Raw genomic sequence first — 21,375 nt, forward strand, 5'->3', positions numbered from 1 at the left:
CTTGAGGTTAGGCTGCGGAGCAATTGCCTTCGAATCCTGGTGGCCCCCTGTCCCAACACCTTACACCTTGGGTCAGAAGCTGCTCCCCACGCCCGCTCTGGGTGGCCATCTAAAGCCACCAAGTAGTAGCCAGTAATCTACAGAGTCGAGGCGCCAGAGCTCAGAGACCTGCAACGCCGTGCACGCTGTTAGCAGGCAGGACTCAGGATCGGAAGTCCTGGCCTGGATGCCTGGGAGAGTCCTCAGTTGCTGACACTTATCTCCTCGGAGGGCAGGTCAGTGGTGGGGCAGCCAGGGCTTGGTTTGGAGTGTCACAGCTCCAAGTGAGCTGCGTCCTGGGTCCTCCCCTCCTGGCATGTGTTGGGTGTCTATTCAGTGCTGAGTGACTGAGTAAATGAGTGAAAATGTCGCTTCTAGGCTCAGCTCTGCCACTGGCTACTTGGAGACTTTGAGCAAAGTGTTCCCATCTCCAGTCCTAACACAGGCCTGGAACATAGCAGATACTCGGAAAGGATGGAGAAACGTAAATGTGTCTCACTTTCTCCTTCTCTGGCCATCTCTGCCCTTCCAGCCCACAGTATGGGTCAGGATGGGTGCAGAACAGGGTGAGGACACACCCGAGGAATGCAGGGACCCCCGAGCTATTCATCCTAAGGGGACTCTCTGCCTCCCTTTCTCCTAGTTCTCCTGTGGTGTGCCACACCCCCCTGCCAACGCACACACCCTCTGCATGGGCTCCTGGGTGCTGCGTGCCCTGCTGGTTCTCTCTCTGGCTGGACTTCTCTCCCGGTCCTCAACCTCAGTGCCAGCCCGGGCTCATCTCGGGCTCCAGCGCCAGCACGTGGCCTCTCCAGGTGACCCCTGGGGGCTCTCCCCTGCCCCCACTCCCAGGCTGTCCATGCTGGGGTGCCAGTGGACTTGGTCTAGCTGGCTGCTCATGAACCCCCTTTCCTGCCCTCGAGTCGTTCGGCTGGAGGACAGGGACTGGGAACCAGGGTTCCAGCCTGCCCTGAGGGGAAGATGAAAGCCATTCCAGTGGGGAAAAGGAGGTCACTCAAGAGAAGCCGCAGCAGCTCCGCAAGGTTCTGAGAAAGAACCTTCCTCCTCGTGTTCACAGGCTGGAGGACGTGCCTGGAGCCGTCCCTGCCCCTCGCTGTCGCCAAGGCAGCCTGGTGGCAGCCCCTGCCCTGCCTGCCCACACAGCTCAGCTGCTGCTATTCCCTGGTGACCTTTTTTTCTTCAGCGATGCCGCTGCTGATCACTTCAGCCCGATTTTCACCTCTGTCACCGCTGTGCTGGGTGGCCACCCCAGGTGTCTCCTCCTCCCTCGGGGTAACCCGAGGTCCTGCCCGCACTTCCCTGGGGACGGCCCCTCTCATTCCTCCGGCGGAGAGCCTGGGGAGGGGGGTGAGGAAGGATGGGACGGTCCACTAGGAATGTTTTTAATTCCAAAGGCAGCGACATCTGTTCATGTGGGCCTTCCCACCCAGGCTCTGTTTATCCAGACAGGGGGCCCTTGCTCATCCTCAGAGGCCGGTTCTGCCAGGTGTGGTGGGATGGACAGAGGGGGAGGGGGTGCTGTCACTTCCTGGGTGGCCGGGACACCCTGAGCCCAGCCCACCCAGCGAAGCTGAGGAAGGGTTTGTGGTGCGCTGGAGGGACCAGAACTCAGAGGACCACTTTTGAGGAATTTCTCAGGAAAATTTGCCTTGCACAGCCCCCCCACCCCCCCACCCCACAGCCTGCTCCTCGACCACTGCTTCCAGGAAGGAGTGAGTCAAGCTTGGAGAAGAGAAGGCAAATCTGTGCTGTCCCTGGAGGAGAACCCCCAGCCCACTGGGAGGAAAGAAAGATGAGCATCTCAAGGGAAGAGCCTCCCAACAGCTACCCATCTGCTAAGGTGCTTATGTCACCATGGAGACCAGTTGGCCATCTTTCATCCAATCAGAGCTCGCTTTACCCAGACAAGTGTTGAGCCTAGAGTTCCTAAGACAGACAAGTATAAGGCTTTGGGGACAGGATCTGCACCGTCCCCCTTCTCCCACACACCTGCTGGGGGACACGCCTTGCACAGCATCCCCCTAGCTGCACCCTGTGGCATGTGACCCAGATAGAGGGCAGAGAACCTTAGAAAGCCAGTGAGGGGCCAATTCTGAAGTTAACAGCTGGCAGTGCCCAGCACGGACCACGTGTCTGCAGCAGGTGAGCATGGTCAGCAATTATAATGGCACCTTACCAGCCAGTTACACAACCAGCTGAGGGGTGCAGAACAAAGCCGGGGAGGGTGACCTTTTTTTCTTCTGGCTCAGGCCAACCCCTCCTCCTCCAGAAAGCCTTCCCTGATGCCCTCTGGCTAGAATTTTTCTCTCCTTTCTCTCAACTTCCATGGCACTTGATCTGTGCTTTCCTTGTGGCCCAAGACGGGGTTTTTGAGGGCAGAAAGACAGTGCTTTGTCCATCTGGGTATGACACGTGGTATTTGTACAGCTGATACATGCTAAATGTATGAACGCCTCTCTGTCTCCCATTTGGAGGTGTTTAAGCCTTCATCTCCTCTCCTCTCTTGGGCTGTCAACTTTTTCAAGCACAGGCTTTTTATTTTGGCTGTGCTGGGTCTATGTTGCTGCACTTGGGCTTTCTCTAGTTGTGGCGATCGGGGGCTACTCTCTGTTGCAGTGGTCAGGCTTCTCAAAGATGGATCATCTTGTTGGAGAGCATGGGCTCTAGGCGCTCGGGCTTCAGTAGTTGCAGCACACCGGGGCTCTGCTGCTCGTGGGATCTTCCCGGACTAGGGATCGAACCCAAGTATCCTGCATCGCCAGGGAAGTCCCAAGCACAGGCTTTTGGTTCATCTTTGTGATTTCGAGTCAGGCACATAGCCAGGCTTTAAGTCAGTGCCTCTTGAATGAAATGACTAGGATGGAGAGGTGAAGACCCCAGGAATGAGTGAAGCCTTGGAGGAGGTGGGTTTTGTGCAGCTGGTGGGGGAGGAGGGGAAGCTGCCGGCCCCTCAAGGGGCTAGAGGAACACTCTCTTCTGAGGTAGCACCCAGGTTCCCTGGGGGAGCAAGTCAAGAGTAGGTCAGGCCCCAGGGAACATAGGCACATCCTTGCCTCAGTGGGCCTCTTCCCCTCCCCCTCAGGGGTTACTGGGAAAACTGTGGCCCCACTGAGCTGCACCAGTGTGAGCAACTTGGGCTCAAGTAGGGGAAGAGGGTCTGTGCAGCCTTGGGCGCTCAGCCTTGTCTGTGCTGTGCAGAAGAGGGTGTGAATAGTGAGCCCTGGTGGCTGATCCAGCCCCCCTGCAGGGACAGCCAGAGCCCAGCAGAGTCCCAGGACCCTGCCTCCACCACCAGGGCACAAGGCAGTGCAGGGCCAGCCCTCGGCACACTGGAGCATCGTCCCGATGACGAGGGCCTAGCCAGACCTCTTTCATGGCCCGGCCTGGTCTGGGAAAGTGCTTAGCTTCTCTGTACCCTTAGTTTCCTCAAATGGAAAATGAGGGTGCCAGGACATACTTCCTAAGGTCAGGGGAGCTGTGAAGGGTTAGCGTGTGAAGAACACATGGAGGGTTAGCAAGGTACCTGTCGCCTAGTAAACTCAGTGAGGGTCACTTTGTCATGACCAGGTCTTAGTTACCTCTGCGATGAAGCCCCTGCTTTTTCCAAAAGCGCCACGGGCTCCGATGTTAACCCAAAGACCTGCTTGCTGGTTGAGATTCAGTGGGTGTATTCTAGATGCCAAGGGGCTGATTCTGGGCCCCTGCCTACCTGCTCTGGGGGCCTAACCCAGCTCTTTCCTCCCCCTCCCCCAGCTATTTCTCCCCACCCCCTGAATCCAGAGAACCAGCCACCCTTCAGTGGTGGTGAGCCCCAGGGTCTTTGGAGGAGACCTGTCACTTACAGCTGAGTTTCCATGACCTCAAGCAAGAATTTCACCTCCCTGAGCCCCAGTCCTCACAACTCTAAACGGTAACACCAACGTCACAAAAGTCATGAGGCTTCCACCTAAGCGGATATTTGAACGCCCTTTGCATGGGACTCGGCTTATGGTTGGCACTGCTGGTTTCCTTCCTCTGCCGAGTCAAGCTCTGGAGGGTGTGACGTCCCGATGCCTCTGGGTTGTTTGGACCCTAATCATCTTGGGTCCAGGCCTTTTGCTAAACGAACACTGATCAACGGTCAGTGGACTTTCTCCACCCCTAGCAGCACAGCCCCTTTTGTGGCTTTTCTGGTGAAGGGCACCAGCCATGGTTAAAAAGCACCGTGAAAGAAGCACCTCTTGCTGGACATCCGTGACCAGTGTCATCCTTGGATTTTTTCGCTCAGGTCCCCAGAGAAGACTTGTAGTAGCCAATTGCTTCGGGGCTGCGAATGCGCAGGAAGCTGCCCAGCTAGGGGGTCTTCATTATTCTTTACACAGGAGGAGGTTCGTGAGTGCCAGTCCATGTGGGTCTGGCCCCATCCCTGAATTGGCATTGCTGGAGGCGTCTGGAGCCAGAGTTGGGGGAGGGAAAGCAGAGCTCCAGGGCAGTCCCAGTTCTTTGCCCCGGGACAAGGGCAGCTGTTGATGGCTCCTGGCGCTGTAGACCCCCTCTGGCTTCCCCTAGCCTCCTTCTCAAACAATCAGCCCCAGGGCGCCGCCGTCTGGTGGGGAAGGGGTTAACCCGGGCTCTAGGGGAGAAGGGACTGGCTGCTTTCGCTGCTTGTCAAACTTTATTTAGTAGGGGCTGAAGGAAGGGCCTGGGGTGGGTGAGGAGGAGGCCCGGCCTGCCAAGAGTTAAAAGCGGGAGGTTGGGTGTTTTGGAGGGGGCAGCCTCCCGCGCCTCCTTTGAGTCACTTCCTCCGGTGGGGGCGGTGGGGGCGGGGGCTCCCCGGCGGCCTCGGGCGCTGCCTGCGCGGAGAGCTCGGGCGCTGGCAGCCCGCTCGCCTGTCCGGAGCCTGGCCGGACCGCAATCCGAGCGTCTGCGGGGAGGGAGGACTCAGAGGGAGAGGAAAGGGGCGCCCCGCACCATGCGCTTCCCTGCCCGGCTCGAGTAACTGCGCCCGCCTGCCCGCCTCCAGCGGCTCCGGACCCCCCCACCCCCACCCCCCGCCGGCCGCCTGCGCTCCAGTCCCCGGAGCGGAGCTGGCCCCGCAGGCTGGGTCGCCCGTCGTCGGGCCGGCTCTGCCACCACCACCGGCATGACCGACATCCTGCCCCAGCCCGACTGCAGCCTGAAGGCGGTGTGCGAGCCCCTGGAGCGCTGCTGCCTGGATCCGCTGGAGGAGCCGGGGAGCAAGCGGCCCCCCAACACGGGCGCGCGGCTCTGGGGCCGTGTGCGCAGCAAGCTTCTCCGCCAAAAGGTGCGCGAGGGGGCCGGAGCGGGTGGACGAAGAGGGACTGAGGTCGGTGGGGGGTGCTGGGCCCCTGGGCATCCCCTTCTGGGAGCTCATTGCGCCTCCTGCCTGCCCGTGGGGTCCCAGGACAGAGGCTGGCGTGAGCTGTGGGTTGGCTCTAAGTGGCCTCAATATGAGTAATGCCGTTGCTACCCCTACCCCTACATTCTCTGCATCTGTACGTCTTAGGAAAAGGGGGGCGCCTGTCTCCTGTGGGAGAGTACTGCCTGGCTCCTTTCTGAGTCTCTGTGGGCTCAAAAATATGAACTGGCAGAGGCAAGGGGCCCCTGAGTCTCAGTTTCCCGTACTGCGCCCAGCCCAGACCCAATCCCCTGTGTCCAGAACGTGGTTGGCTGCACCTTTGCTGAGAGGCAACCTCAGAAACGCCAGTGTGAGGTTTCTTTGTGTAAGGTTGTGGGGAGGTCGTGGTGCTGCAGGGTCTGGGGGCTCTAGGCTGCCTCTTCAGGGACCACCCAGAGGCCTGCTGGCCCAGTGCCAGCCAGGCACCAGGCAACTCAATCAGTGTGCCAGGGGTTTCCTGACCCAGCGGGCAGCTCAGACCAAGCCATGCCAGGGCAGACTGCCCGTCCTGCCTGTCGCCTCAGACCTTGGGTGGGGATGAAAATCCGAGATAGAAGCTGACTGTCCTGCAGCTGGGCAGGCTGCCGCTGGGCTGGCTTTGGGCCCTGGCATGGGGCATCTGAGCAAGAGCCAGACCAGCGCCAAGCACACACTGAAGCGCTTGATAACTGTAGACCAAATCAGGCGCCTCGGCAAGTGTCACAGGGTGCCTGTCCTTCAAGGCAGTGATAAGGGAGGCTTGGGCTGGTCTGTGTGACTTGGTGGGGATTTGCACATCCTCCTGTGGCTCCGAAGGAGGACCCTCTGCACAGATCCTCACTGCCAGGCAGCGTAGAGGTTCCTGGCACCTGTAAGAGAAAGTGATCTTGGGGCCTGTTGGCTCCTTGCCTAGTTTCATCCCCTGCCAGGGGGGGTATACGTGACCTCCCAGAGGTGACATCAGTCCTGGAAAGTGCTGGGCAGCAACTTGAGCTGGCCCACAACTGGCCCCTGTGTCACCTTCAGCCTCTCCAGGGACCAGACTTGCAGAGCCCTGCTGGCCTCAGCGGCTCCCAGAGTCCCTCTGTGCTGAGACAGCTGTCTGTGCCCGGCAGCTCGGAGCCATCCCCTGCCTGGACCCCCTTCTCACCCCCTGCTGAGGCCAGCAGACACCAGCCCTAAGCTCATTGTCCATTTCCAGACCTAGAGGTTGGCAAGAAAAGGATCCTGCAGTTTCCTGGCCCAGTGCCAGCCAGAGGCTTTCTGGTTTACCTGCCCCTTTTTTTTTTTGCAGGGGGCGGGGAGGAGGGGGGAGAGACTAGCAGGTAGAGGGCAGTTTGCCAACCCCAAAACTCCAGACTTTGAGTTCTTCCCTTGTGCATTAGTGAGTAACAAAACGAAAAAGTCACTTGAGGAATTCTTCAGCCAGCTTCGCCTCTTTTGGTATCTGATAGCTCCATGGGCAGAGGGTGGTGGGCCAGCCAAACTGGGCTGCCAAGCTGATCGGTGTCCGCACAACTGCAGGGTGGCTGTGGCTCTGGGATGCTCCGAGGGGCAGATGACTCAGTTCCCTAGCCCCTGCTGTGCGACAGTGTCAGTATCACGGACACAAGGGTCTGTACCGTGGGTGAGAGGGGCATCCATTCACCCTGCTGTGCCTGGGGCTGGTAGATGAGCAGGCAGGCTTGTGGAACCAGACCTGCTGCCCACCTCCTTTCTTTTCCCAGCTGCATTAACCTATTTTTTTTTTTTTTTTTTTTTCAGTGCAGTAGGCTCACTGCCAGATAAGGGGGCTGGACTCAGACAGCAGCTTAGGTGGGTGGGGGAAGGGAGCCAGGTACTGCCCAGCCTGGCAGGAGGGGATCTCCTCATTAACTCCTCATCCAGCTTTTTGCCACAAGGATGTGATACTGTGGATGCCTGAGACACCTGTGGCCCTCCTGCTGCCTCTTAACTAAAAGATTCAGGAAGGCTGGAGGGAGGTGCAAGTGACTCATCTGGGGACTCAGTGCTGGGGCTGAAGAATCTGTTTGAATGGAAAAAGCTCAGTGTTATCAATCTATAGAGCCTCTGGCCTCAGGAGTCTGCAGTTGCTGGAAGAGGGGAGGCAGGGACCGCTGGTGGACTCTCCTTTGGGTCCTGGGTGGGGGCTGTGGTTGAGGTTGTGTTTGTCCCAGAGGGGAGTCCTGGGGCTGAAGCCTTACACTAGCCTCTGACTTGGCAGTAGGCTTGTTGTGCAAGCGCTTAGCAGAGGAGACACGTGGCATTTGAGTGTGTGGGTTCTGCCAGTGCTCTCTGCATTTAACTTCACATTTCTACTTTCCTTTTCCTTTTTTTTTCCCCTTGGCTTTAAGTCACACTCAGGGAGACCAGGCTCAGTGCCTGATCTTCCTCCCATTCTGCTTCTTTCTAGATCCTTAGATTGCACTTTGGAGGGAGAAGGGCTGAAAGAGGAATCCCATCCTGTCCCCAGAAGTGTCCACAGGTTTTAATGGAGTCACTTGTGGGAGCCAGAGAGGCTAGTAGAGCCCCACGGAGGCAGTGGCCAGGCCAGAACTTTTTGTCTCAGGAGTGGGGGGTGTGGGTGGGCAGGAATCTGAGCCCCTACTGTCGCCCTACAGCCCAGGTGAAGACATCTAGACCCATACCAGGCCAGATACTGGCTGGAGGTGGAGGCTTAGGCTGATCTAGGAGGATCCAGGGGAGTGGGGGAGAACTGAGGATGGTTCCTGATGGTCCTACCTCTGCTTCAAGGGTCTGGGAATTACCCACTCTAAAGAGCTTCTCTTGGGAAGGCAGAGGCCAGCAAGGTGAACTGAGATGTTTCCTGCTGAGCTCCAGGATAGGGCCACCTGTTCTAAGATGGGGTTTGCTCCCCTCTATTGCTCAGGAGGGTCAGAGGTGCTACCCAAGAAAGGATGGGGGGTGGGGTTTGGCCCACCCATCTGGGGAACCTTAGGGTTCAAGAAGGTCCCTTTCTTCATCATCTTGAATGCATCCACTGGTCAGCTCCTGGCACCTCCCAGAGTCTGTCGTTTAACCTGACAGTTTCCTTACAGGTAGCATCAGGTATGCAAGCCACGTGCATGTCCCCAAGGCTCTGTCTGCCATTTACTGGCTGTTCCAGGCATGGAGAGTACAAGGGTGTTGGGGTAGAGAGATGTCTCAGGCTCATTTACTCTTACTCCATCATCATTTCCTTCAGCATCTGGCTGTGGGCATCAAAAAAGATGCTAAAACCTTAGGCAACAAGACCTCTCTCCTGCCCTGGCTGCCCACCTCCCTGCCCCCTTCCCCCATCCAGCACCCACCCCACACACCTTATCCACACACCTCATCTGCTGGACGGAAGGTACCTGCATCCGGTCTTCACCATTTACACGCCCATTCACACGCCTATAGGCATCCCTCAGCTGCAGGAAAGGGGCCGTAGCACTTCTCTCGAGGGCTGGAGACCCCCCGAGGGCAGCCCATTTCCTCCCGGTCTGGGCCTCTGTGTGGGCCCAGGATGGTGTCCACCCTGGTTGGTTTGGGGGTTTGAAAAGCAGAGTAGCAAGATCTTCCTGTGCTCCTGCAGCTATTGTTAACACATATTCCCCAGAGGGAGAGGACCTTACTCCTGGGGCTTCACAGGTGGTGTCCGGACCCCCGCTGCTCCCGCTTCTCCCCTAAGCTGGCTCCCGAGAGTCCTGTTTGATTCCACAGAGCAGGAGTACTCCATTCTGAGAATCTGATGACTAGGCCCAAAGCCAGACATATGCACAAACTCTGCTGTTTCAGGCTTCCCTGGTGGCTCAGATGGTGAAGAATCTGCCTGCAATGTAGGAGACCTGGGTTTGATCCCTGGGTGCGGAAGAACCCCCGGAGAAGGAAATGGCAGCCCACTCCAGTATTCTTGCCTAGAGAATCCCATGGACAGAGGAGCCTGGTGGGCTACAGTCCAGGGGGTTGCACAGAGTCAGACACGACTGAGCGACTCCCACTATCGTGTGCTGTTTCTGAGAAGGTCACAGATCCCGGAGTAGGAGCCCCTGCTCTTAGTGCACTTGGCAAGCTGCTGTCTCTTGGCTCCTGGGGAGGTTAGAAGGGGCGCCAGCCCTCTCCAGCATCTACAGTCGCAGGTGGCTTGGCCAGGCAGCCGTGCCGGGCTTGGTGCCCCTGGCTTTTGGATGGCCTCAGCCCAGCGGGAGCTGAGCCTGCCAGTGCTGCCCAAGCCCTGTGGTGCAGAACTATCCAGAGGTTGCGAAGCCCCAGGAGAGCAGATATTTTGGGAAGAGCCCAGAAACTTCTGCAGGTGTCCATATGGGGGAGTTGCTGGGTGCGGGTCAGGGCACACAAGTCTGGCCAGGCCCAGTCCTCTGCTGAGTGGCCTTGCCATCTGCCCAGATTATCGGGAACTAATCAGCAGGTGCTGTTTGGGCTTCCTTTTCCCTATCAAATAGCACTGGGAGTTGTGTTCTGTGTCTTCCTAGCACCCAAAGGAACACACATCCCCATATCTGGAACCCACTTGCCCCAATCCCCAGGAGAAAGCCAGAGTCAGGTCTGGATCCTAGTGAGCCTTAGACTAAGGCCCCATTGTCCCTGCCCAGGTGGGCATAGAGAGGTGGGAAGTGATCGTGGAGTGCTAGGGGAACTCTGCTGCAGAGGCCGGGAGGGCCCCACAGTCCCTCAGCACTCAGTTGTGTCCGGCTCTTTGCGACCCCATGGACTGTAGCCTGCCAGGCTCCTTTGTCCCTGGGATTTTCCAGGCGAGAGCGCTGGGGTGGGTTGCCATTGCCTTCTCCAGGGAGCCCCACAGTGGTTTCCCTGATTCTGCTTTGGCTAAGAGAGCGTGGAACTCATGCCTGAGCCAGAAGCTGGAACCCCCTCTCTCCTGGACGGTGACCAGAGCCGGGGTCCCACGGCAGCTACAGCTCCTCTTCCCCTTGAATGCCTGAGTGTCCCCTCTGTGCTCTGGCCCCCTCCTTGGAGCACCCCCACCTCCAACCAGGAGGCCAGAGAAGGAAAGGCATCGGGCCGCTAGGAGTCACGAGGCCTTGTTTTTCTAAACCTGAGTCTACTGTCTTGACTTGCTGTGTGACCTTGGGCAAATCTCTTCACCTCTCTGGTTCTCTGGCCTCAGTATAATGAAGGATCTGAACAGGATGATCTCCTAGATCCAGTTCATATGATGATTTTGGCCACGTCTCAAGATTCCTATGCCTAAGCCTTAAACTCTCAGCACGCTGGGAAAGTCTGGGTGGAAGAGGTCGCAGGGCTACCCCTGGGCCACAGCCAGCCATTCACTGGCCACAGGAGAAGAGAGGTGAGCAGGAGTGTGGGGCTTCTCAAGCCCCGTCCCGAAGGATCCCTAGCCGAAGGACATTGCTTTCTCCAGCCTATACACCCCGATTTGTTCATTTGGCCTTGGAATATTGATGGGGCACCCTCACGTAATGGGCACTGCAGAGGCAGCCCAGGGCAGAGGCCTTGCTCTGATGGAACTTTCTGTCCATAGGATTAGTCAGGCAATAGATGACATCATTTCATGCTGCACAAGTACTCTGAGGAAGATAAAATTGGGTAACAGATCAGAGAGCAAAGTGGAGGGGAGAGGCCTCACTTGAAAAAATAATTTTGAACTAAGACTTAAATGACACAGATTCTTGAAAGATCTGGGAAGGGCGCCTTCCAGGCAGAGGTGAAAACCCTGAACCAGGGCAACCATGGTGTGTTCGGAGGTAGAGAGAGGCTGCATGGAGCATAGGAAACGACCTTGGACAGAGTGGGCAGCAGCCTTGGAGGAGTTGAGCTTTTAATCTAAGTGCAGTGGGAAGCCGCCAGGGAGGTTAAGCCCAATTTTAGAGATGCGGACACGTTTTGAGCATGTACTGAGTTCCAGACATCGTTCTTATCTTTTGATGTGACTTAGGTGATAATTCCCAAGATGCTGATAGGCTTAGAGAATGACATGATGAGGTCCCATGAGTGGCTTAGTGCAGGAAGTGCTTTCGTCTCTCATGCCCTTGTGCAACCCAGGGCTCATTTGAGTTTTCGGCTGTTTCTTCATTGTCCTGGTGGTTGGTCACAGAGCCCCGTCGGGATCAAGGCTGCGTGCCCTGGGTGGGGAGCTTCTGGAGGTGTGGAGCCCCACCTCGCAAGCTGAGCCTAGAAATGGGCCTGCAAGTGGGGAGGACCTGGGGAGAATCCACAAGAGGCCCCTCAGAGCGAGCACAGGCCGGGGGATTGCTGTGCCTTGTTCCCACCAACAGGCTCTGTGCCCGGACAGTGTTCCTGGTGGGGCAGGGAGGATGAGGTCAGTTTCAGAGAAGGACTTTTCATAATTCTTACCAAACCACTCCGAGTCCAGAGGGAGGCCCCTGAGCCCACAGTCCCAGAAGCCCTTGGCCTCTCTGTGGCCGCAGCATGACACTCCCCGGATGTACCTCGGGGAGCCTCTCACTTGGAACTCTGACCTCTAAGGTGGCCCTTTCCCTTTGGGGACAGAGCTGCTGGGGGCTGCCTCTGTGTTGCCTTAGCCCTGTGTGTGCGTGCTCAGTTGCTTCAGTTGTGTCCTTACTCTTGTTGACCCCCTGGACTGTAGCCCCCCAGGCTCCTCTGTCCATAGGATTCTCCAGGCAAGAATACTGGAGTAGGTTGCCATGCTCTCCTCCAGAGGATCTTCCCAGCCCAGGGATGGAACTCTTATCTCTTATGTTTCCTGCATTGGCAGGCGGGTTCTTACCACTGAGAAGCCCTGATTTAGCCCTGACCAGTTCCTTTTCCTAAGAGTGACCCAGCTGGTGTCCCTGAGCTGGGGTTGAGGGGCGGGGGCAGCTTCCTGGCTGTGACTGTGGGCCTGATTCTGGGGTGAAGTCTGCAGGCAGAGCAGGCAGTGGTGGGCGGGCACGGAGCTCTGAGGAGGCTGGGGCCCCAGGGCTCGGGGAGAGATGTGCCTACTCTAAGTTTCGGCCTGAGGGCTTGATGGCATCGCAGGGCAGGCTGAGCCCTGGAATGCGGGTCACCGAGGGTGCTACAGGGCTAACCTGGCTTCAGTAAAAGCCCCATTCAGAGCTGCTGACCCCTTCATACGTGGGCCTCTGGGAACTTCAAAGTTCTGGGGGGAGGGGAGGCGAGCAGAGGCCAAGTAGCCTCAAGCCGGTGCCACAAGCCGTCGTGTAGCTCACCCTGCAGGTTGGGGTGGAGGGGGGACAGAGCTTGCTTGGCCTTATGGTGGGGGGCCCCGCCTCTGGGAAAACAGGGTGAGTTTACTGAGCCTGACCCTGGTCTCCCCCTAACACGGCAGGGTGCAGGCCCAACGCCCCCCCTCCTGCTCTGCCCTGCCTCTCTGCAAGTGTCTCTCGGATGGCCACGTTGACAGAAACCTCCAGTGCCCTCTTGGGGGGTGAGGGGGCGGGGAGGCAGGCTCTTGGCAGCACCGTTGTCCGCCCGTTGCCAGCCCATGCCGCTCACGCCTGTGGTTTGCCCCAATGACAGGCTGGCTTCAGTGTCCCAGGGGGACCAGCCCAGAGCATGTGGATGCACTTGGGGGAGGGCAGCAGAAGGCCAGCCAGGACCGCCGCCGTGGCCACTGACCCGGGAGCCCCAGGAAACGTGTGCCCATCGGACAACACACCTGGCTCAGGGCCTGGTCTTCACGACCCAGCGCTCAGCCTCCGTTCCCCAAAGCACAGCCACACACCTCTGCCTTCTGTGTTTTAAGTTATTTATTCCTTTTGACTGCACTGGGTTTTCGCTGCTGCGTGTGGGCCTTCTTAGGTGTGACGAGCAGGGGCTTCTCCGTATCGCGGTGCATCCGCGTCTCGCGGTGGCTTCTCTTGCCGTGGAGCACGGCGCTAGGTGGGCAGGCTCAGTAGCTGTGGCACGTGGCCTTCTTTGTCCCATGGCGTATGTGGAATCTTCCTAGACCAGGGATTGAACCCATGCCCCTGCATCGGCAGGCGGATTCTTAACCCCTGGACTGGAGGGAAAGTCCCACCTCTGCTTTCTATTCAGTGTCCTGTTCACCTGTGAGGGGGACAGCTTCGGCTGTGCTGGGTCACTGCACTTCATTTTCAGTAGCCCTAAAAACAACTCTGGGCTTCGAGTGAAGTCCACGCCACCGCCCAGGACAGGGCCCGGATGCCAGGCCCAGGGTGCAGAGGGCAGAGCAGTGTGCTCAGTGAAAGAAAGGGTGGGAGAGGGCCCAGGGAGGCGGGCTCCTCAGGACCTGTGGGGCTTGTGCTGGGGAGATGACAGTGATATGCTGAGGAGAGGGGCTCAGTGCCAAGGGGCTATGCGGAGGGAGGTGGGGGCCCCTGTCACCTGCAAGCCCCCCACATAAGCTGCCAAAGTAACCACCGCTGCTCTGCGCCCCCCTCTGCTGGGATTGCAGCTGCCAGTTCTGACGGCTCACCGCCCCCCCTCCCTGCCCCCTCCTCACGGATTAAAGGCGCCCACGTGAGGCCCGGGATGGGAGCGGGGGAAGGGGTGGCAGCAGAAATCACCAGGAGAGGGTTGAGCAAGCTGCGTGGTGGAGGGAGTGTGGGATGGTGAGGGGACAGTGCCCACTGTCAGAAGGAGTCTGACTCGAGAGAGCAGGAAGGGGGCCCCCAAATTCACCGATGCCTCCCAGGCACTGGGAGATGGTCATGAACAGCCCTTGAACCAGAGAGAGGGAGGGCTTTGGGGGGTCTCCTGTCCCAGGCTGGGGAGAAACGGGCAGGAGGAAGGGCTTAGACCTCTCACAGGGGACCCCTGAGGGCGTTTCTGAAATGAAGATGGCACCCACCATCCAGGGAGGGTTTGGGTGCCCACAGGGCGGCCTCCTCTGAGCCCCCTGCCAGGCTGGGGAGCCCATTTCCTGTCCTGAACGTGAGGCTGCTGAGCCCAAGAGAGGGGAAGGCGGCCTCCCAGCCACCTGCCAGTTCTCTGGGAGACTCTGCGGACGCCTTTGCCTGGGATGTGGCCTTCCCTTGGGGGATGGTGGTTCTTTCGGGGACATCAGTCCCAGAGGGCAGTAGGTTCTCCTTGGGAGAGGTCTGAACGTGCAGCCAAGACCTCACCAGGTCTAAAGGCAAAGGCAGAAAGGACACGGTTGAGCCGCTCCCAGAGGCTGTGTTCGGCCACTCATTGGTAACGTGCTCCAGGATGTTCTAGGACCTGCTTCTGTCTCCTGCCTGTGCTCCCTGGGGGTGGGCCCGTGGCATTTTTGTGGCCTGTGTGATGAAGGAGGCACTCTTCGACGGGGAATCTCCCCACCTGTCTCACTCCCGCAGGTGATCTAGTCTCCCCCTGGTACCTGGTCCCCAGGTGAGGGGACGGCACCTGTCTGCTGGGACTGGATGGTGAGCCATCAGACGTTCCTATCCACTGACATCCAGGAGGCTGGCTTCTCCGCCTCCAGCACTAATCTAATCAGGAAATAGCAAAGTCCACTTTTCCCAGGGGTTATAAATAACCACAGCAGTTCAGACAGCATCATTTCTCTGGAAAATGTGCCATGTCCGTCTCTACTCTGCACCCTCCCTTCTCTGTATTTAAATGACATCCTGAAATAGACTTGATTTCTGGAGTTGTGCTGGCCTTCCAGGAGACAGGGCTGCGTTGTCGGGGTGCTGAGGGGCTGGGTCGGCCTCTCCCACGTGGGTGCCAGGGCCGCACCTGCAGAGGGAAGTCGAGAATAGGGTGGTGATAAGACTCATGGTAAAACGTGACGGTGCCACCTTACCCAGACCTGGCCTGGGACAGACTGCAGCAACAGCAAATGGTCCAGGGGACAGGGTGGTAGTGTGGCAGGGAGACAGAGGGGAGTGAACATTCCTGAGGCCTGGAGTTAATCTGGGGAGGCTCTCTGGAAGAAACAGGGCTGGGACTGAGCCTTCGCATCAGGCTTGCGAAGGTCCTGTCTCAGATGCTTCCAGGAACACGTGGGGTTGCTACTTGGCATTTGGAACAGAAGCAAGGGGGAGGGAAGGAATGAAAGAATCTTACTGGAGACGACCTGCCAGCCCCTAGGTCAGCCTGTGGTGCCAGACAGTGGAGGCCTCACGTCTCCCTTCCAGATAAACACTGATCACAGCAGCTTCCAGAGGCGAGGGCGCCAGGCTGGGTGCTGTACATGAGTTCTTGCGGATCTAGCCAAGCCGAGTCAGGGAGACTTGAATTTGCACCCCAGCTCTCACTTCCTAGACATGTGGCAGTGGGCAAACTCCTCATTCTTTTTAAGCCTCAGTGTTCTCATCTGTAGAATGGAGACAGCTAGGAGGACTTACACCTCATGGGCCATGTTATGATGATTGATTGAGATGCGGTAGGTAAGGGGTTTGTCCTGGAGCCAGACTTAGAGGAAATGCTTGCATGTCCGGTCAGTGTTACTGTTTTCCGCAGCAACATTGAGGCAGGTGTGGACCCCCCACTGTGGGGAAACTGAGGTTCCAGGAGGTTAAGTGACCCGCCCAGATTCACACAGTTGAGTGGAAGAGTGGACATTTGGACCCAGATCAGTCTGATTCTCAGTCCTTGCACTTTCCCCGCCTGAGCTGTGTCCACATGCCACTTCAGGACCAACCCAGGGGGAGCTAGGGCAGAGGAGGGCCCTAGGGGCCAGGACCATGGAATTGACCTGAGGTTTACGCTGATGCCAAGAGAGACCTACATGAGAAGGGGGTGGTCGTTCCAGAGTTGTGTGTCCCAAGGGCAGCAGCCGCCTCCGCCGGCAGAGGGCAATGGAGATCTCTCTGCTCCAGGTGGCCACTGCTGGAGGTCAGGGCTGGGGACGCCCTGAGGCCCTGTGTCCAAGACCTGGCATTCTGGAGGCGATGAAGCAGTCGGGGGCAGCCTGTGCCCCAGGCCTTGGGACATAAAGGTTAGGGGAGGGAGGTTCCAGGGGCCTTCCAGAATAGAGGGCTGGGGCAGCAGCCAGCCGGCGGGCCCGCACGCTCTCTTTGCACGTTTAAGGAGATGCTCGATCCTCTCCACGTGGCTCCCCCTCTGTCCCTGTTCCCCATTTCCTCCCTTCTCCAGGCAGGGGACTGCTAGCTGGAGGCAGGGCCTGGGCTCAGATGCAGGCCCCCAGCCCCCACTGCAGGCTTAGCTGCCCCGTCCCCAGCAGGTATGTGGTGATAGAAGATGGGGAGAAGACTTACCGGGTACCTCGAGCTTTTAGAAGCCCCAGGGCCCAGGCCACGCTGGGCGGACCCAGACTCTAGTGAGGGGCCTGTTAGAACAGAAGTGTTCAGACTATGCTCTACAGCCCCTGGGGGTGGGAGTCGTCCAGCGGTATGAGGTCAGGAGCATTCTAAGAGAATCAGCTTGCAGATTCTCAGCTCCCATAAGTGCTGCTGCCCCAAAAGTGAGTGGACGTTTGGGCCCAGATCAGTCTGGGTGCTGCTGCCTCGCCAGCGAATGGCCTTACCCCACCCCTTGCTCTGCAGAGGAGCCCGAGGACCCCTAGAGACCCCTGCCCAGGGCTCCCAGGGCCCCTCGGTGGCAACAGGGGGGCCCCTTAAATGTTGATGTGGGAGTTGAAAAAGTGGAAGACTCAAAAGGCTGGGTTTCTGATCCTTTCAAAATCACGTGGTTTCCAGTGTTTTGTTTCCACAAAAGTAGCAGAATTGTCAGCTGAGAGACCATTTAAAATAAATATTGATAATATGCAACTTAAAGCAAACACCCAGGAAAGAGGTTAAAGAAATGCAAACCTTGCTATAATAAAACTATTTTCAAAAATGAAAGGAAAAAAAGGACTTCCCTGGTGGTCCAGGAATTAAGACTGTGCTTCCACAGCAGGAGGTGTGGGTTCAGTCCCTGGTCCAGGAACTAGGATCCTGCATGTTGTACAATGCTGCCAAAAAAAACCCAAAAAACTATTTTGAGTCCCATCTGTTTTATGTGAGCAGATGTTTCATCTTTTACATCTTTAAAAACCAAACCAAAAAAATAAAAGTATTGAACTGAAACCCCATTTCACCCTAGCAAAAAATAATATTCATGTACATACATGAACTAAAACAGAAAAAGCACTCCACCCAATCTCATTAAGAGATGTAGTTCCACCAAAATGGTACTTTGCTGCTGAATGTTTATTAAAATTTTTAATATGTTGGTTAAATTTTTTATTACATACTGCTAATCATTGTACTAGTGAATCCAGAATATGTTTTGAACATTTGGAGACTTGTGGTCTCAGGAAATTTTTCATTTCTATTTACACAGATGTTTTCGTTGAAGCAAAATATAATAGGGTGAAGAATAAAAGACTTAAAAAAAAAACAAACGAGGACATAATTCTTTGGGTGAAATAGACTAGAAACACAAAATCAAGGAGAAAAAGGGATGTTACAGGTTTCTACAAGGGAAAGAAGAACTTGTTTATATGTTTTTTAAATGGATGATGGTGGGTATCAAATCGCTATGGAATTTGGATTCCACTGAATACATTTAAGAGAATGATGTAACAGTTTTGTTTCAAGATGTAAATATTTACATTATTGTGGAAATTATGTTCTTTGCAGCTATTTAAACTTGATTTGGAGATGTTCAGATATTGACTTAAAAATGTGCCAGGGTGTACATTGTTTTTCCAAGTCACTTTATGGATGCACAAGGAAAAACAGTTTGAAGGCCCCTGAACCAGAGGAACGGGCCCTGTTTGGTCACCTGTGAGGGATACCTCTGGGCCTCCCCTGCCATCTCCACCTCCCTGGGGCTCCTGCCCAGTTTGAGGGCCCCCTCTACAGCCTATTTGCTTCCTGGGAGACTAGCCACTTACTTGTTATCTCAATGAGTCTTCACAATAATCCAGCAAGGCAGGGTCTTTACTGGCAATGAACAAACCAAACAAATGAGGTTTAGCAAGGTAGAAACTTCCTAAGGTCACCCGGCCAAAAGTGGCTGAGCTGGGATTCAGACCCAGGGCTCTTCTTTACTTCTGCGTGGCACGGCCTCCTGTCTGCCACCTCCAGGTACGTGGGCTGTGCCCGCAGTGTACCTGACTCCAATTCCGGCAGTTGAGCAAGTTGCTGATAGACTGTGAGCCTTAGTTTGTGCATCCGTGAAATGGGGTGATAGTACACCTCTCAGAGGGCAGGTCAGGAGTGGATGAGAGGGGATGGACGAATGCGTCCAAGAGCGCACCCCGCCTCCCTCCCAGAGTGGGGGAATCCTTCACTAACTGGGGCAGGAAGGACCTGGGGCCTGGAGCCCCTGAAGGACTGATGTCGTGATGAGCATCAGCCCCCAGTTCCATCTTCCTGAACTTTTAGCCAGCGTCTGAGCCTGAGCAGCAGTGGGTGGGGGGCTCTGGTTTGGTCTCTGCTGTCACCTCTCTCTCTCACCTTCTCTTTCTTTCTCTGCAGCTGGATCCACAAACTGTAGAAACCAAGAACTGGCACACCGATGTGATTGAAATGAATGGGGTGAGCCGGGAGAGGCCGGAAGTGTCTGCACAGTGGGTGGGCAGCCGGGCCTCCCCCAACCCACCCAGCCCCTCCCCCCCCTCCTCTGCCTGCACCCTTCCCATTCCCACCCTGTGAGTGTTTCAGGGAGCCCCCAGGTGCAGTCCTGGGGGGCCCCTGTGTTGATGGGCACTCCTTGGGCACTCGTGCCCTGAGGGGTTATGCCTGCCTTGCCCCCAACCAGATCAAAGTGGAATTCTCCATGAAATTCACCAGCCGAGACATGAGCCTGAAGAGGACCCCCTCCAAAAAGCAGAGCGGCGTCTTCGGTGTGAAGATCAGCGTGGTGACCAAGTAGGTGCTGCGTCTGGGGTCCCTGCCAGCCCCGCCCTCCAGGCCCCCCAGCCATGTCTGGCACCCCAGCAGTCACCCTCCACTCACAACAGCCACTTGGATGGGCAAAAGTGGCCGGCAGAGGTGTGTTCCCTGCCTCACACAATGCTTTAGAAATAAATGAGCCAGCACTTAACACTGGGAGATTGCACGTGAAAATCCCAGATCCTCAGCATCCTGTAATAAATGGGAGATGTGACAGCTGTACGTCTGTGTCTTGGTGTGGCAGCGGCCGGCTGGAATCCAGAAGTGGCTGCCCCCCAGGAGAAGGCATCCTTCAGCCCCCTCCCCTCCCCTTGTCTCCAGGGTCTGGCCCACCCTGCTCTGTAGGTGACCCACTGGGTCCCCCATAGCATTTCAATGTGAGCCCTCTGTTCTGAGGAAAGCTCTTCGGGCTTTGATCTCCTAAAACTTCCCGCCTTTGTCCCCTGCTGTCCCTCAGCACCCAGGCCTGGGGTGGGCTGTGGCGGCGGGTGGGGGCTGGTAGCAGGGCCTCTTTCTTAGCCCTTTCCTTGTCCCCCATCTCCTGATCCCAGAGGCCAAAATGCTCCAAGGCCACGGTTTGCAGAGAGGGAGGGGCTACATGTAGGGATCACTGGGGATCCCCTTGCCCCTCCCTCCCCTCACATCCTCTACCCCAACCCCAGGCGGGAGCGCTCCAAGGTGCCCTACATCGTGCGGCAGTGTGTGGAGGAGGTGGAGAAGCGGGGCATCGAGGAGGTTGGCATCTACCGGATATCAGGGGTGGCCACAGACATCCAGGCACTGAAGGCCGTCTTCGATGCCAGTGAGTCTGGGAGGCCCAGCTGGGCAGCTGTGGGGCGGGGGTGGGGGTCGCTCCAGCAGGCTCCTAGGGCTGGTGGGAGAGCGTAACAGAAGCAGGAGGCTTCTCCATGGAAAGACCCTGACCAGCCAATGGCAGAGGAGCCTTGGACTGTGCGCTGCAGCCTGGCACGGCGTGGGGTGGACCATTGCCGAGTCCTTGTGACGTGGGCCTGCCCTGCATTTTCTTACGTAATCCGTTGCCCTCCAGTCTTGCCTCCGTTGCTACAGATAAGGAAGCAGAGCCTCAGAAAGGCCAAGTACCTTGCCTAGGATTACTCAGTTCATAAGCTTTGAGCCTGATTTAAACTCGGATCTCGCTGACTCCAGAGTCTGTGTTCCTGGCTTTGTTGCTGGCCTCCCAGGCTGCAGGGAAACTAAAGCGCTTTGAGCCGGCCGGCTGGCTCTGGCACCCCCACCTTCTCCGGTTCCCCAGTGCCCTTTGGGAGGGGCGCTGCTGCCTTTCACTTTGACTGAGCCCCTCGGAGGGAAGGTCTGGCCTTTCTGGTTCTTAACCCCATCTTGCCGTTCAGGGTGCAGCAACAGCATTGCTAGCAGTCAGGACCCCCGAACTGGCTGGGCAGTGCTGATCCTATGGGAGCTGAGAGGGGGCCTGGTGGGTGTCCCCAGGCAGCTGCCAAGCAGACATGTTCGGGGAACCTGGGGGTGGGTGGGGGGAGCTGGGGACAGGCTGGCACATGGCTCCTCTATGCCACGCGGAAGCCAAGGCTTTGTCAGAACATGATTTTAGGTATAAAAATGTGCAGTGCCTTCCAGAGAGGGGCTTAGTGGCGGGGAGATTGCAGCTGGAAGGGGGGCATGTGACACGTGGTGTGAATGTGGCTCCAGGACTCTGGATGATGAACTGTATTCCCCTCCCCTTCTCCCCCACGGAGCTGAGTCATGGACCACCTGTGGGCACTACCTACATCCCGCCTTTGCTGGGGAGACCAGACCAGAGAGTGGGCTGGGGGTGCATACCCCGAGCAGGCCATCTCAGGGTGGATGGGGGGACAGATCGGGGCTCCCTGCCCCGCTGAGGGCTGCATGGGGGTGGGAGGGGGCTCAGCCAGCACAGCCCCTGCCCTCCCGCCCCCCGACAGATAACAAGGACATCCTGCTGATGCTGAGTGACATGGACATCAATGCCATTGCCGGCACCCTCAAGCTCTACTTCCGGGAGCTGCCCGAGCCCCTCCTCACAGACCGACTGTATCCCGCCTTCATGGAGGGCATCGGTGAGCAGCGGTGGGGGTCTGAGGGCTGGGCTGAGCCAGGCCTCCCTGACCAGCAGAGAGAATGAGATATCTGTGCCCACCTGGCATGCCCATCTGCTCTGTGCCT

General features: G+C 57.2%; 1 protein-coding gene across 6 annotated transcripts in view; it reads left to right on the forward strand.

Annotated features, from left to right (window-relative positions):
* ABR (ABR activator of RhoGEF and GTPase) overlaps positions 1-21,375 on the forward strand; it is a 187,969-nt gene that overhangs the window by 160,076 nt on the left and 6,518 nt on the right. For 4 of the 6 annotated variants that reach the window (XM_042255475.2, XM_042255476.2, XM_027975168.2 and 1 more), the window contains 4 exons: positions 18,778-18,837; positions 19,061-19,170; positions 19,857-19,996; positions 21,135-21,269. In XM_042255475.2, the coding sequence (XP_042111409.1) occupies positions 18,778-18,837; positions 19,061-19,170; positions 19,857-19,996; positions 21,135-21,269 (445 nt within the window). Of the gene's footprint in view, positions 1-682; positions 4,742-4,863; positions 5,345-18,777; positions 18,838-19,060; positions 19,171-19,856; positions 19,997-21,134; positions 21,270-21,375 lie in introns of those variants that run through there. The other 2 variants (XM_027975172.2, XM_042255477.2) reach the window with 2 other exon arrangements.

This window comes from Ovis aries, chromosome 11 (assembly GCF_016772045.2).
Source record: "Ovis aries strain OAR_USU_Benz2616 breed Rambouillet chromosome 11, ARS-UI_Ramb_v3.0, whole genome shotgun sequence".
Classification (NCBI taxonomy): Eukaryota; Metazoa; Chordata; class Mammalia; order Artiodactyla; family Bovidae; genus Ovis; species Ovis aries.